A 16,052-nucleotide genomic window follows, 5' to 3' on the forward strand; every position below is an offset into this window, starting at 1 on the left:
GTTTACTGCAGAATAACAGAATGCAATATCTCGTGTTGACCACAAGATGGCAGTGTTGACACGTTCTGTGGCCAGTTCCTTTTTCGTAAATGTTTTGTTGGTGTTGATGGATACCTCAGAGTGCTTATTCCTCCAGAAATGTTAATAGAAAAAAACTGAGTACTCACACAAGAACTTATGTTACATATACTGATAACATTGGCAAAATTAATATTTCACATTGCTGACGTTTGCTGTGATTGTGATTCGTTTTGGTGCCTAACTTAGTGCGTGTGTGAATGTATCTAACTTAAATTTATTTGTAGGAAGGTGCTTTATGAAAGTAAGTACATTTATTTTGATTCATTTACAGCCCAGCCTTGCCCCAACCAATATGGCCTCGACGTCGGAGCAACGCACAACACCCGTCCTGTCGTAAAGGCTTTACGACACAGAACACATTTACGACACTGTCATGGCTGCGCACGGTGTTGGTTTTGAGAGTGCAACAAACATTGCAAATCGGAAGGAAAGTAAACGACAGGCACGTCAAGAAGCTCTCGAAAAGGTACGTTAGTAAATCTTAAGGAGAATCAAATCTTTATTCAACCGAATCTGCGTTTCACTTGTGTCTTAACATACCCGTTCGACCAACCATACAGATTAGCATGCCAAGTAGGCTAGCATTACTATAATCTATTATTTTGTATTAATAGCAATGTTCTTTTATTAGTCATAGATTCGATGCACATTTGAAATGAGCTCGACTGCACATATTAGCAGCGTATGTGCCTGGGCCGGTGTGTCCCTGTTAAATTACAGGCAAGACATAACTAGGCAAACATTGCTTTAGCAGATAGGACACCCGGGTGTGTTTGCCTGATGCTTTATGTCTTTGGTACAACAGCTTATGTTATCTTTTTGCTTTCAAGCTGTGTTGACAGAGCAGATGATGTTTCTGCTTGCATTAAGGGACGTAATCACGTTATCAACCAGGCTCACATGTGCTTGCGCTATGGTAATTTGCAGTAAAAAGCCCACGTTTAACATGCATATACTGTATGTATGTACTATTACAATTTTTACCACTATTACCAATATTACATTGTTTTGCACGTTTCTAGGCCAAGCATCAGTATGAGAAGGAGGAGAGGAGGAAGGAACTGAAGAGACAGAGAGGGGAAGACACTTGGATGCTTCCTGAAGTCACTGACAGGCTGAAAGAAATAGAAGATGTAAGGTCCACATTTTCCACACAATGTTTAGGAATTGATAATTGTTCCATTTTTTAAAAATACAATGACTTGCTTTACTGTACCTCACTGGGATACATTTGATTCATAATTTATAGTTCGGCACAAACCAGTTTTATTTGAAACATGCAACTTTTACAAATTGATTGGCTGGAACAGGAAGTTGACCAATGCAACAGTATTGATGCTCCACAGACTTGAAATCAATTGAATAACTATGAGATATCATATCTTGATTATGTAGCAGACAATTCCTACTTTCTTTACAGGATGCCTGTGTGAAAAACAAAAAGAAGAAAGAAAAGAAATCTAAAAAGAAGAAGGAGAAGAAGGTTAAGAAGAAAAAAAGGGCAACAGATGCATCTAATGGCTCAAGTGACAGCTCAGCTGTGAGTTAAATCATCAAGGCATCCTCACCTTTATCTTATTCACAGCACATTGGTTTGATATACTTTTTACCGTAGGAATTGTCAGTGGAGGCTTACCACAATAATCTCGGTCTGTTTTGTCTTTGTGTTCTCTCGTCCCTTCTTGTCAGGACTCAGCCGAGGAGTGGGTTGAAGCTCAGTCTCAGTCACAACCTGCAAAAGCCTGGAAAGTTTCCGAGAAGTCCAAACCTTTAGAGAACAATGGCGACTCGACTCAGAGTGTACAGAGTGTTCAGGTACCATTCTGTTCCCAAAGATGTTGATTTATACATTTGGTGGAACTCCAAAGCCAATGCAATATGGATATTTGAAAATATCTTGTATTTCTTTTCTCTAGCGAGATGAATGGATGACCTTTGACTTTTTGGCCATGAAAACCACATCCACAGCCGAGAGGAGAGCTGAAAAAGACAGACAGAAAGAGGAGGAGCGGGCAAAGGCTCAAGCCATTGAACAGGTAGATTACACTCAGACCAGTGTTAGTTTTCAAACTCGACATTTCTGAATGTTAATTTTCAGACTGCAAGTGGCTAACTAGTTGTGTGTATTTGTAGGCAGGTCTGCACAAATTAGAGCTGAATCCTTACTGGAAGGATGGCGGATCTGGTCTGCCCCCAGAAGAGAGAGCTGGTACTGTTGCAAAAAAAGGTAACATTACAGTTTCCAACCTGGCTTTTTAAAATATTGATAATATTCTATTGTCTCACGGTATGAAAGTGTTCCTTGATTGGGTAATGTTTTAAGCACTGAACGCAAATGTCGCTTCTTCTTTGTGCATTTGTCAGTTTTTCCTTTGTCATGGTTATTTTTCCCTCCAAATGTTTGGCTAATTGACATTCTCTCACTAAGAAAGGTCTTGAGAAACATCAATACGCATAAAAACAAAGTTGAACGGAGGTGTATCAATATCCATCTAAATATTCCAGAAGGTCCAGTAGTGAACGATGGTGGCTTGAGCTGGCTGAGGAAGAGCTACCAGAGGATGAAGGAGCAGGCCGAGAGAGAGCAGCGCAGCCTGGATGACGTGGTGGCAGACAGATATGGAGTAAGAACATGCGGCACAATTATCCTACTACACACATTAGCAATCACCCATGCTTGGAAAAAGCCAGTAGATAGATTTTAGGTAACAAACCTTATAACATTCACCTTTATTTTGCAGTCAATGGAGGAATTCCAGCAGCGACTTGCTGAGGCAGAAAAGGCTGTGTATGGACAAAGAAGCAGAGAAGGGGACAGAGGGGCGAAAGGCAGGTGGTTGGAGGGAAAGGAGGAGCGCAGGGAGACTTGGAGGAGAAAAAACACAGAGAGAGATCAGTGGAGAAGAAGTGAAAGAGATTCATCACCCTCGGCACGGGACAGATATTCAGAGAGAGGCAGATATCGAGAAGGAGAGAGAGATAAACCGAGACACAGAGATAGTGAAAGAAACTCAAACAAGGACAAGGACAGAGGCAGACAAAGAGATAGAGAGAATCAAATGGATGAAGAAAGAGAGACAAGCAAAGATCAGGAAAGGTCCAGTATTGCATCATCATCAGAACAAAATTGGTGTCACCGTTCCTCTTCTCTTGGATCTCTGAAAGGCCGCTTTCTTAAGCCCTCAGAAGATGATGACATCAGAGGTGAGTTAATATCCTTTTTTACCAGACTTCTTATCTGTACGCTTTTTAATACCTCCACTATTGCAGGTGCAGAGCGCCCTCCTCCCACATCTCGGTCATTTCTGAAGCCCAGCTTAGACGGTGACGACCACTCTGGTCCACAGACCCGAATTTTACCGACCGTGAAAAAGAGTGACAGTCTGAGCCATCAACCCGATTCTTTAAAAAAAGAAGAAGAGCGAGGCGCTGCGAAGCTAATAACTCCTCAGTGTGATGGCAAAGTGACAAAATCAAGGTCAGTTGTTTTAAAGAGAAACAAGAATGTGATGAATGAGGATTCCTGTTGAAGCAGATTGACTTTTGACAAAATTACGTGCTAACGATGGATCTGTGCGATCGATCGATCGATAGCGCTGCGCCCGAGATGGATCCATCCATTGAGCGCACAAATCGATCGATTTGTGTGCTCACGATGGATATAACTGTCTTGCGCTGGAGACCGATGCTTTGACACTGCGCTGACGGTATAATGACAATTGTTGATCTGCTAATTGCATACAATGACAGGGTTAGGGTTAGGGTTAAGGGTAGGGGTAAGGGTTAGGGGGTTAGGGGTTAGGGTTCACACCCCTTGCCGAGAACGGTAACAAAGTGAACTGCTTGACAATTAATCCAAGATTTAAAATTTGCATGCATCGACTTCTTGTCGATTCTTGTAAGTAACAACGCTCAGCGCTGCCATCTGTTGGCATCTAAACAAACTACACACATCCATCCCGGGCGCAGTAATATACCATCGATGGTGAGCGCACAAATCGATCGATTTCTGCGCTAACGATGGATCCATCTCGGGCGCAGCGCTCTCGATCGATCGCGCAGATCCATCGTTAGCGTGTCACATATACACATTACTGCCTTACCAGACCACCTCATCAATAATTTTGTTTATAAATTGTTTGCGTTTCTTCTGTGCGACCTGTATTCTGTTTGAAGGCATCTAGATCTGTTTGTGCATCAATCATATTTCAGGAAACTATTTTGCCTGAAACCAACAGACTATTATGTGTACTTGGTCAGTCAATAAAATGTCAGTTTTGCATCTTTATGTAGTACCTACCTACACTAAAGTCATATTGTTTAAAGCCCCATTCTTATTCTTATTCTAATATATGTAGCTTTTTGTTAGCTATGATCTAGCCATCCTCCTTTAGAAGAGGTTGCGGTACTTTATGAATAGCTTTACCAAGGTAGACACTGACGCAAGTGCTCTTACAGATCCCCATTGTAATGTCATACTGCCTTAGGCAAGATTATCAACACTTTGAGTAGCCTTTTTAAGTCTTTCTTTGTTTTGCCTTGTTAGTCTAAGTTGTTTGCCGAAACCGGCGCTCACACAGAAGCCCTGCAGCATGAAAAGGAGTCTACAGTGTCATTGCCTCATTACATTTAGCAATGAGAAGTGTAATAGCCCACAACAAGGCTTCCCTGATGTTAATGAGTCAGAACAGACATAGTGAGAGTTTTTTTTTGGGCGGGGGAAAAAACAATTACAGTAAACGGTTCACAGAAGATGCCTTAAAGTCATACTCTTTGTGTTGCTGGTTCAAGTGAGAGCGACAGTCAAGAAGAAGAGGAGGAGGAGGAGGCAGTTCCAATCCTCTCAGAGGAAGAGATGAACAAACTGGGTGCCAAGCTGGTGAAGGCGGAGATTATGGGAAACACGGTGAGTTGATACTTCTAATAAATTGTCAATGTAAGAATAGAATGAGAATATACAACAATTAGGGCTGTCGTAATTATTTAGTTGATCAAAGTTATTTCTGATGTGTCAGATATCGCTGCATAAGACTTCAAAACATGATATTGTCGTCCACTACAAGCGTCAATGTCACTACTTCCTGAAGCTGCACTTGATGCAGCTAGCAAAAGCAGTTAGCATCCAACCAGAAGTGCAAGTACCTTTAGTAGTAAGTAAATGTAGAAAAATGGACAGATCTATGTACAAACTATAACAGGCTATGACTATAATACAGTGAGGATATGTACAGGGATATAAATGACTATAATATGGCTATTGCAGATTATACAGATTATAAACAGTATGCACAGTATGGATGTGACAATATATAATAACAGTAATATGTACAGTATTGCAATGAAATGACTAGAGTACGGCTATTGCAGATTATGTAAATTATAAACAGTATGATCTATGAATGCAACAAGATATAACAGTAATATGTGCAATGAAGTGATGGGGGGGCATAGATGTGCTTAAGTTTTTATGTCATAAGACAACATGCTGACAAATAATAGTCACTAATAAAATAACCCCCAAATATATTCCACATATGAAGTGTAGACCCTATCTCCACTGCAATGCCCATGTGCATGCATTTTTTTTCCCTAGTGCTGATTGGAAAGTATATCAGTCTATTCACTTGATCGCATTATTGATCTTTACTTTTTACTCCCTCCCAGTGTGTTCTCACACAAACACTGCACAGATCAGTGTCAGGATCTATTGTAGAGCAATAAAGAAGTGTCTCTTAACACACAAAGCGAAGACATCTCCGTCCCAGACACGGCAATCAAACCGAGATTCCCAGGCCTCCTAGTGCACGTTTAAGTGTTTTGTACATAAAGGTATTGATTTTGTGCACCTAAAGGTACCTATCTTTGTCATGTCTGTAATAGGTCTGTTCTCGCTGAGTTCTCTGCAATCCAATTTCACTAAATCTTGAACTTGATCATTTAGTTCGTGAAAAGAAATGTGCATTTTTTTAACTCTTGTGCAAAAGTTTGGTATAGGTTTTAGCAATTTTGGCCACTAAGAGTTCTATCTATGTACAGTAAAGTCTCGTTATATCGATATCGGTTATAACGAATTACTGCTTATTACGATACTATTTTCATTTCCCGGCAAATTTCTAGTCTTTTATGATATAATTAGTTCCGTTAGTACGATACCCGGTTATTATGATAATCCGGTTACTACGATGCCCTTTTCATCTCCCGCCAGCCAATTTGGTCTGCTTATATCGATACAAAAGCAGCTTAAATCAATCTTTGCTTAAGGATTTCAATACCAAAAAAGAACACGGCGAACGGCTGCTTCCAGTCAACTTTATTTTTCACACTTCCACCACCACAGTGCAGCACATGCCTGCAACAGAAGAACCAACTGACATAGCATACACACCTATTCCAACGAAGACACAAGCGTACAAATACATGTATTTAATTGTGTTGTATTCAGATAGCTTTTTATCGCTTGCAATAATCACTGTTTTTCATATGTACATGCTGGCGTTCGTTGGTTCTTCTGTTGCAGGCATGTGTTTGGCCAGCTATGTGGGGCGGGTTGAGCATGACCTGTGAACCAGGAAGTGCGGGAATCGGTGTGTGTGCTGTGCTCTGGTGGTGGAAGCGTGAAAAATAAAGTTGACTGGAAGCAGCCGTTCGCCGTGTTCTTTTTTGGTATTGAAATCCTTAAGCAAAGATTGATTTAAGTTGCTCGACATTGTTCTATACCAGGGGTCGGCAACCTTTACTATGAAAAGAGCCATTTTACCCAATGCCCACTGAAGAAAAATAGCCTGGAGCCGCAAAACATATAGTATGTTTAAAACAACATTGGAGGGAATTTGGGGGTATCAAAGTAGTTCAGATAAGAAAAGACGAGTTGGAGTACTCTTGCTAGTATTGGAGATAAACTTACATAAATGTATGTGTAAACTACTGTAAACGTAAAAACAAGTTCCCATGCCGCTGTTTTTCAATTATCTCGAATTTATTTTTTAGATTTGTAGGTAAGTATTACTTGTTTTTCTTCATGTACTGAACTGGATAGCAGTCAGAACTCACTCAGGATGCATTCATGGTCTCAGACAAAGTTGGATTTTTTAAAACTCATTACAAAAGACGTGCATTTTCCCCACTCGGGTGTTAAAAATATTCAAGCATCGCAAAGGGAGCCACAATAAAGAGGCTGAAGAGCCACATGCGGCTCTGGAGCCGCAGGTTGCTGACCCCTGTTCTATACTATAGAACAATGTTGAGTGCATTATTGCCCACTTTTAATGCAGTTCGGCGCAGGATCGGATATATCGACAGTCCGGTTATATCGATATAACGAGACTTTACTGTATTTCAGGCCATGGTTGAGAAGCTGAAATGCCAGTTGGAGGCAGCTCGTAAGGCCAAAGAGAACCACGCCGCACAAATGAAGATCCACCAAACGGCTAAATCAAACCAGGTATGAAAATATTGCATTCATTACCACTTTGCTGCACTCACTATGCATTAGTTTTCACATTTTTCTGTTTTTTTTTTTTCTTCAAAATATTTCAACATGGCTGCACGGCGAGTGCTTAGTGCGCAGGCCTCACAGCTCGGAGACATGTTCTCCCTGTGCGTGCGTGGGTTTTCTCCGGGTACTCCGGTTTCTTCCCACATTCCAAAAACATGCTAGGTTAATCGGCGACTCCAAATTGTCCATAGGTATGAATGTGAGTGTGAATGGTTGTTTGTCTATGTGTCCTGTGATTGGCTGACGACCAGTCCAGGGTGTACTTTGCCTCTCGCCCGAAGAAAGCTGGGATAGGCTCCAGCAACCCCACGACCCTTATGAGGATAACCAATAGAAAATGAATGAATGGTGCAGTTTTTTTTAGACTTTTTGGTACTGGTATTAAAATACTTGAAACAACTGTTAGGATTGCACGGTGTTGCCAAATTACACCACAAATTCCAGTTTCTGAAATTAGAGCAAAGCTGTTATGTTTCTATTTTTGTAGCTATACCTATCTAGGGGGATTTATACACATGTGGGTAATTCAGGTCATCAACAGAGAGTTATGAGATCGCTCTGACCTCCTCAGATGTTCCTATATGTGTGCCATGGACCACTTTCTGAACAGTACAAGTTGTGAGCAAAGGTATGCCATTTACGGCATATTACTCATACCTCCACGAATTCCACTGTACGGCTTCTCGAAAAAGATTAAGTGCACTAAAACTTTACGCTTCTATTAGGGAGAGGCTCTTCAAGTGATGGAGCGCCCTTGACTGGTGCTTGAAGAGGTCCTTCGAGTCGGTCTTGTTTAGGGAGGGTTCATCACTCGCTGCTTCGAATTTACTTTCTCGCCTGAATGTGGTGCAGCCTTGCAATGCCTAATTGACTTCAGCACATCCTTCATACACTCCCCTCACTTACACACACTCTACAAGCGTTTTTATAGGCTCTTGTTCTGCATGTGTCTCCTTTGCTGAGACTTGTCTAATCACGAGTCGTCGAGTTCCTTGTTAGTGTAATCAGTGTGCTTCCATTGTATCTAACAGATGAATGTTTTAAACCATTATTTCCAAGTAATACGGCAACTACTGAAATGATATTATAATGTAACAACTGCATGGTTTTATTCAGTTTTAGAGAAATATTCAATTGTAAAAATGTTTGTAAAATATCTGAGCATTTTGGGGGATTCTTGTCAGTCAGAGGAATTTCTAATCTGTTTTGGTGATCTCAGACGGCTGGCAGATCGAGTGAGGACAGGGAGGTTGTGCTGTTCAGAACGGACCAGTCCGGTCAGGCCTGGCCAGTCAAGCCCCTGTCAGGACCGCAGGAGCCACACGGAGGACGACGGAAAAAGAAGTCGGTAAGTGATGAAAATGGAACTGCTGCCAAACAGCATTCATGTGCATTTAGCTAATGTCACAGATGCACCAAAACGCAGACACCATTTGTAGCCCATTTGGAAATCTATTAAATGATATTAATCGCATACTTATTAAAACTCTTACTAATAATGATGCTCTTCTTTCTCTGTCCAGATCGAGACTCATGTTGACGGGCAGCGCGTGCGCTACTTTCAGGATGACGACAGTGTGGGTCTGCAGGAGATGGTCAGGAGGGAGAAGATGAGCTCCGCACAGGATCAGAATGCCCTCTACTCTCGAATGGCTGCCAAGGTAAGAAGGGGCTTTTATCACAAACTGTGCAGTGCAGTGTTCAACAAAGTTAAACACTTAAATAGCAAACTAAAGGTATTTTGTCAACACTGACCATGCAAAAATTATTAAAAAAAAAAAAAAAAAAACAGCCTGGCATGTAGAAGATAAGGTTGGCTATATTTCCCGGCCTGCGGAATTTAGAAGAGTATTAAAATGTTGTGCTCATGAAAGTAAGGAGCCAGCATTTCTTTAAAATTAGGCAACAGCAAGTGGGAGTTAATTTATGCTGTTATAATTCCATTCATAAGATAAAAATTACCATTAAATATACCATTTACCTACAGCTAATCATTGGAACAATTAAATATGAATTTCATTGTTTGAATATAACACTATTAAATAAATGGTTGAGACATTTTTTGGGACATGTTATTAACTCATCAATGTATTTGTATGCTGATGTCTAATTTGCGTAATTTGTCATGATATAATTGCATAGACAATTTATAAATATTTTGCTAGACACTCTGCGAGTCCTTTATAAATAATAGTAAAAGTTATGTTTTTTGTTGTTGTTGTCTTTGTAACGCACATAGAATGGCCGTACATGATTATTTGTTTACATGATGTTGCTGTCTATTTTTTGGTTCTCATCAATAAGTTTGATGACTGTCAGTCTAGTCTGTTTTGCACAGCTTTTCAATGAAGTTACAATCAAGGCAGACGTACTCTTAACGGAGGGAAAACTACTATGTGTTTGTGTGTTCTCGTAAATACAGAGTAGCTGTCCGTATTTGTTTACATACACATGCACACACACCGACATGCTTGGTGTGTATATTTATATATACACCCATTCTGCACCTACTTAGAGTTACACTAAAAATATTTCCACAGTTACCATGGCAGGGCTTCTATAAATACCACTTACAATCACAGGTATAGATTTCTGAGAGACAACCGGGTTTTGCTCCACTGGCTACGTCCCATCTCTCTATCATTTGTTCCACACAATGTTTTTCTTTAATTAGCTGTATATTCTTTGTCATTTATTCCCCGTCAGACTCTCTCCTTTTGCACTTTTCCCACTCATTCATTTGGAATTAATGAACCAATCTCACCCAAGTGAAATTATGAAAGCTGATGAAAAGGCAACTGGTAATAAAGGATAAGTTGACAGACATGTACTGTATATATAAATATAGTATACAACATAAAAATCTGCATTTTGTGTACCATTGCTTGTCATGTCATCCCAAAAAGAACAATTTCAAAACCATTATGATGGTACACTGGCATATAATGAGGAGAGTAGTAGCTCTGTGATTGCCATGGCAACACTACTTTAGTGGTTTATAATAGCAGCGGTCTTTCACAAAATCCTCTTGTGTGTATGTTACTGTCGAGAATCAGGATTAGTGCACCGACAAACTTTGCAGCACACTACAATAATACACACGGCGTCTTTGTGTTTGGCATGTAAATTCACATAATGCAGATATGAACAATTTGGAATTGATTTAAATAATGTCAGCTATGGTTATTGAATGCTGTAATGCTGGCAGAAAATAAAAAAGTAAACAACTCTGGAAAGCAATCAGGACAAACTGAGTTACAGTACCTCAACAGAAGTGAGTACACCCCTTCATATTTCAATAAATAGGTTATTACACTGGATATTTTAATTGAACATGAAGCCTGTGTATTATTGGCCGGTTGTACAAAACTACTTTACTTTGTGTAAAAGTGTTGGAAGGTGAAACATTTACAATTCTTTTAATTCACTAAGTCACTACACTCCTGCTACAATCCTGCTGTATTGTTAATTTATTCTACTTGCCCTAGACATGCGGAGTTCAGTTTGTTTAATTATCAATAATAACGTATTGTTAAAATCAACCCCTCACATCCAACTCTATATTTGAGGTCTGTTCATCATTGGATAATCTACGTGAGGGTGCATATAAAATGTGAGTGAGTACATTATCTACAAAAGGTAGAGGGAGTACTGCTCTTGAACAACACACACACATGCACACACTCCCTTCCGTATCACTAAATCCAATTTTCACTCTCACTCCCACGCTTAGTCATGGACACACACTTCAACTGTGCTTGCCCCTCCCACTCTCACTGTCACACACACACACACACGCTTCAATCTGTTACAGTGTTACCATGGCGACAAGACTGAGACGTACAGACTAAGTTGCTACTTGGTGTCCTGCACGGAGACCCACTTCTTGTTCATACCGAGCGGTTAAAGCCACATACACACAAGATGAGAATTGCAGTGTAACTCGTGCTGTCACATGATGGCGGGATTGCGATAATTAGTATGTTGGAGGAATTGTATCACGATATCTATGCAAGTGAAGATGGAACAACTAAAAACTGAATATTATATATACAGTTGTATGAAAAGGTTTGGGCATCCCTGATAATTTTCAAGATTTTCCTTTTATAAATCACTTGATCAGCAATTTCAGTGAAATATATCATACATCTGAAGAACACGGCAATAAATACAGTAAAGTCTCGTTATATCGATATCGGTTATAACGAATTACTACTTATTACGATACTATTTTCATTTCCCGGCAAATTTCTAGTCTTTTATAATATAATTAGTTCCGTTAGTACGATACCCGGTTATTATGATAATCCGGGTACTACGATGCCCTTCTCATCTCCCGCCAGCCAATTTGGTCTGCTTATATCGATACAAAAGCAGCTTAAATCAATCTTTGCTTAAGGATTTCAATACCAAAAAAGAACACGGCGAACGGCTGCTTCCAGTCAACTTTATTTTTCACAGTTGACTGGAAGTTGACTGGAAGCAGCCGTTCGGCGTGTTCTTTTTTGGTATTGAAATCCTTAAGCAAAGATTGATTTAAGCTGCTCGACATTGTTCTATACTATAGAACAATGTCGAGTGCATTATTGCCCACTTTTAATGCAGTTTGGCGCAGGATCGGTTATATGGATAGTCCGGTTATATCGGTATTTTTTCCGACTCCCGAGAATATCAATATAACAAGACTTTACTGTAAGTGAAATGAAGTTTATTTGATTTACAGAAATTGTCCAAAAATTAAAAGTAGTCAGGTGCATAAATTTGAGCACCCCAACAAATAAATAACATCAATATTTAGTAGATCCTCCTTTTGCAGAAGGATCCAGAAGTTGCTGAAATATCCTGCTGTTCAACAATGAACACAGTCTCAGAACAACTGTTGTAAATGTTTTTTTTGTCTCTTCTGCCACACCCATCCTCCTGCCTGTTCTCCACCACCTGTACTCCAATCCACTCTCCAGATGATGGGAAAGACGGATGGCGACAACTACACACTAGACGACATGTTTGTGTCAAGTGCGGCGAAGAAGGAAGGCGAAGGGAGGGAGGAGGAAAGGCTGAGGAACAGAGCCGCCGAGGAGAGCAGGAGGCTGGCTACCACCATGGAGAAATGCCGTCACTGTTTCGACAGCCAGGAGCTTCAGAAGCACCTCATAATAGCTATCGGGAGCAAGGTAATCAATGTAGTTGCAGCGTGATAATGCACGTTCCCGTGTTGTAAAGATTGGTAAACACTTCCTGGAAGCTGAAAACGGTCTAGTTCAGGGGTGGGCAAACTTTTTCACTCACATTGGTGGGCCACATTGGTTTAATAAAATTTGGCGGAGGGACCTTCTATACACAGGCAGTCGTCAAACAGAACAACATACTTGCTCACGGTGCAACAAAATGAAAACACAACATATCCACGGCAAGTTACCGTATCACATAAATCAACGAGTATGACTATGTGGGTGATTCACAACAACTAAGCGCTAAACATAAAAATGTAACTTTAAACCGTTATTTCCAAATGACCTGAAGACATGCTGGGTAGTCCAGCTGCAACCACAATATGAACTATGAACAATAAAACATTGGATATGTTAACTTCTATTCGTTTACTTCTCTGACGACCTCCTCAACAAATTTTGCAAAATGTTGAGAGTACCACAAGTTACCCTGCATGCCTTGCAGCCAGAATATATGGGTATACGTAAATATTTATTTGTTTGCCCACATGGCGCAGTGGGTAGGTTCTATGTGTGTTGACGTGTTGTGTTGTTTTGTGGATCGCTTTTTTGTACAAGCTACAGATTGCAAAAGGAATTTGGAAATGCCTGATGGGCCGGATGAAGACGCTTGGCGGGCCTGATGTGGCCCGCGGGCCGTAGTTTGCCCACCCCTGGTCTAGTTCCTGCATGGCCAGCATACTCTCCAGACATGTCACCCATTGAGCATGTTCAGGATGCTCTGGATTACTGCATTTGATGCTTAAATGTCCTTCAAGAAAGAATAGTGCTTAATTTTTGAGAGTTCACTTTACCTCTTTAGAGACTGTTGATTGTGTCGGCCATAGAAAAGCAAGACCACAACAGGTTAATGGCTGCCTTTTTGGCGACACAAAGGATGGCCACTGTTATTGTCCTTTAACTGTGTCACCTTCCTAAAACCACACTGTAATAAACTGTCCCACTTGATGGAAATGTGCGTTCATATGCCTTGCCGACTTCTGTCCAGGTATACCTGAGTCTCCCTGCAGGTGTGTCCATGACGGAGGGCCATTGTCTCATCTGTCCTCTCCAGCATCACTCTGCCGCCACCATTTTGGATGAAGATATCTGGTCGGAAATGCAGGTGGACCAATCAGCCTTCAATGGAAATCAGACCAAATGCTACTACTTAATCGCTTTGCTTTGTCTTGCACAGCTGTTCCGACGCAGCTTGGTACATATGTTCGAGTCGCAGGACTTGGACTGCGTGTTCATGGAAACACACCTGAACCCACGCAGAAGACAGCACATGGTCCTGGAGTGTGTTCCATTACCTCGGGAACTGGGAGACATGGCACCGATATACTTTAAGGTGTGTGTATTTACATTTGTGTTATTTTGGCCAGTAATTCTGATGCTTCTGTTCACAGAAAGCCATCATGGAGTGTGACGAGGAATGGGCCATGAACAAGAAGGTTGTTGACCTCTCTTCAAAGGACATCCGCAAAGCTGTAAGTTTCACGCTACCTCGGTCTAACTTGAACTCTTGCGTCATTTGTTCCTACCAATACCAATTTGTTTCCCTTGTCCTTTTTAGTTCTGTAATATTTTCCTCCCTCCCGCCCATCCTCTTTATTCATTGTCCGCTGTCATGAAATGCTTTACGCCTGGTTAATTGTTTGTGTGCTGCAGGTTCCCCGAGGGCTGCCCTACTTTGCTGTAGACTTTGGACTCCAGGGAGGGTTTGCTCATGTAATTGAAAATGAACAGAAGTTCCCACATTACTTCGGCAAGGTCAGTTTATGCATTAACACTTTCACACAGCACCTGCTCTTTTTCTACTTATTAGTTACCAAGTCATTAGTATCAGTTTCGCTAATCTGCAGACACCATTTTTTGTTACAGTTCCAAATAAGAAACTAGAACACACTTGAGGATGTTGTTACTGTTCCTTGCTTTAATAAAAAAAAAAAACTGTTTTAATTGGATTGATGTGCCTTGCTGTCACAGGAAATTGTTGGCGGCATGATGGACTTAGAGCCAAGGCTTTGGAGGAAGATGATTCGTGAGAACTTTGATGATCAGAGGAAAAAGGTTCTGCAGTTTGCACAGTGGTGGAAACCGTATGACTGCACCAAGAGCGAGGCTTAGCAGGACTCACAAGCAGACCATATTGGTAGATAATGTACGTACAATATTGCATCTTTTTTTAAGCTACCATATGAAAACATTTTACTGAAATCATTACGAATGAATGAAATACCAATTTATTATCAACAGGACACACAAATAGGCATTGCATTGCAATATATGGCATTTTCCTCATTTTGTCAGTTAGCATGAGAATATTGGTAGGCCATATTCAAGATGTGAGTATATGAACGTGTATAATGTGTGTTTTCCTTAAAATGGTGGGGATTCATGTTTTTTTTTCTACTTTTATTAACATTGCAAACAAGCACTGTTGACAGTTTACCTGTTTTTCTAGTGAATGGCATGCATGCATCTTATAGTTAGACCAACAAGCTGCATACTATTATCATTATCCACCTCCTGCATATGCCTGAATTTTGTGCATTATTCATGAAACCTAGGAAACTATTGAGGAGAGGAAAAAAAAACATAAAAGTGAAAAGGAATCCACACTGGGATGTTTTTCTTTGTTTTTATTCACCTCTTCACAACACCTTATGGAAATAAGTGTTTGTGTCAATGCGGTAATGGAACAGTTGCGAGGAGGCATCAGATGCTCAAGCCCCTCATCTTGCTTCTCTTAATACAGAGGAGCAGTGGTTCAACTTCGAGTTCCTCCCGGATGACAGAGCTTCTCACCTTATCTGTAAGGGAGAGCCCAGCCGCCCGATGGAGAAAGCTCACTTTGGCTGCTTTGCACCCACGATCTTGTCCTTAGAGTCACTACCCAAAGCCCATGACCATAGGTGGGGGGTGTAGGAACGTAGATCGACCTGAGCTTTTGGCTCTGCTCTCTCTTAACCACAAAAGACTGGCGCAGAGTCTGCATCACTGCAGATGCCGCACCAATCAACAAGACACTGGGGTACTAAACTCCTCCACTTGGGCCAGGATCCCATCTCCGACCCAGAGAATCCATGGAAAAAATCCATGGACTCCGACTTGGAGGTGTTGATTCAGCCGCTTCGCACTCTGCTGCAAACCCATCCAGTGAGAGCTGAAGTTCTGCAGAGACCCAGTCCTGCAGCCACCAAACTAGCTCCCCTCAGCACCCTGGATGCGCCTAGAAATTCTGTCCATAAAAGTAATGA

At 41.0% G+C, this 16,052-nt stretch overlaps 1 protein-coding gene across 2 annotated transcripts; it reads left to right on the top strand.

Moving 5' to 3' along the window:
- Positions 1-391: 391 nt before the first annotated feature.
- Positions 392-15,429, top strand: cwf19l2 (CWF19 like cell cycle control factor 2). 2 transcript variants are annotated; one of them, XM_058079313.2, is made up of 19 exons: positions 392-547; positions 1,104-1,214; positions 1,502-1,621; positions 1,771-1,896; positions 1,998-2,117; positions 2,215-2,308; positions 2,587-2,705; positions 2,823-3,285; positions 3,358-3,559; positions 4,873-4,987; positions 7,421-7,522; positions 8,796-8,924; positions 9,100-9,237; positions 12,538-12,750; positions 13,796-13,912; positions 13,985-14,140; positions 14,199-14,279; positions 14,461-14,562; positions 14,779-15,429. In XM_058079313.2, the coding sequence occupies exons 1-19, from the start codon at positions 455-457 to the stop codon at positions 14,917-14,919; spliced, it is 2,742 nt and encodes a 913-aa protein (XP_057935296.2). In that variant the 5' UTR covers positions 392-454; the 3' UTR covers positions 14,920-15,429. The 2 variants fall into 2 exon arrangements, with proteins under 2 accessions (XP_057935296.2, XP_078649089.1); XM_078792963.1 differs by having other exon boundaries at positions 3,352-3,559; positions 14,779-15,428.
- The last annotated feature ends 623 nt before the right edge of the window (positions 15,430-16,052 follow it).

This window comes from Doryrhamphus excisus, linkage group LG8 (genome assembly GCF_037039965.1).
Source record: "Doryrhamphus excisus strain RoL-2023G ecotype Guam linkage group LG8, RoL_Dexc_Guam_v1.1, whole genome shotgun sequence".
In the NCBI taxonomy this organism is placed as follows: domain Eukaryota; kingdom Metazoa; phylum Chordata; class Actinopteri; order Syngnathiformes; family Syngnathidae; genus Doryrhamphus; species Doryrhamphus excisus.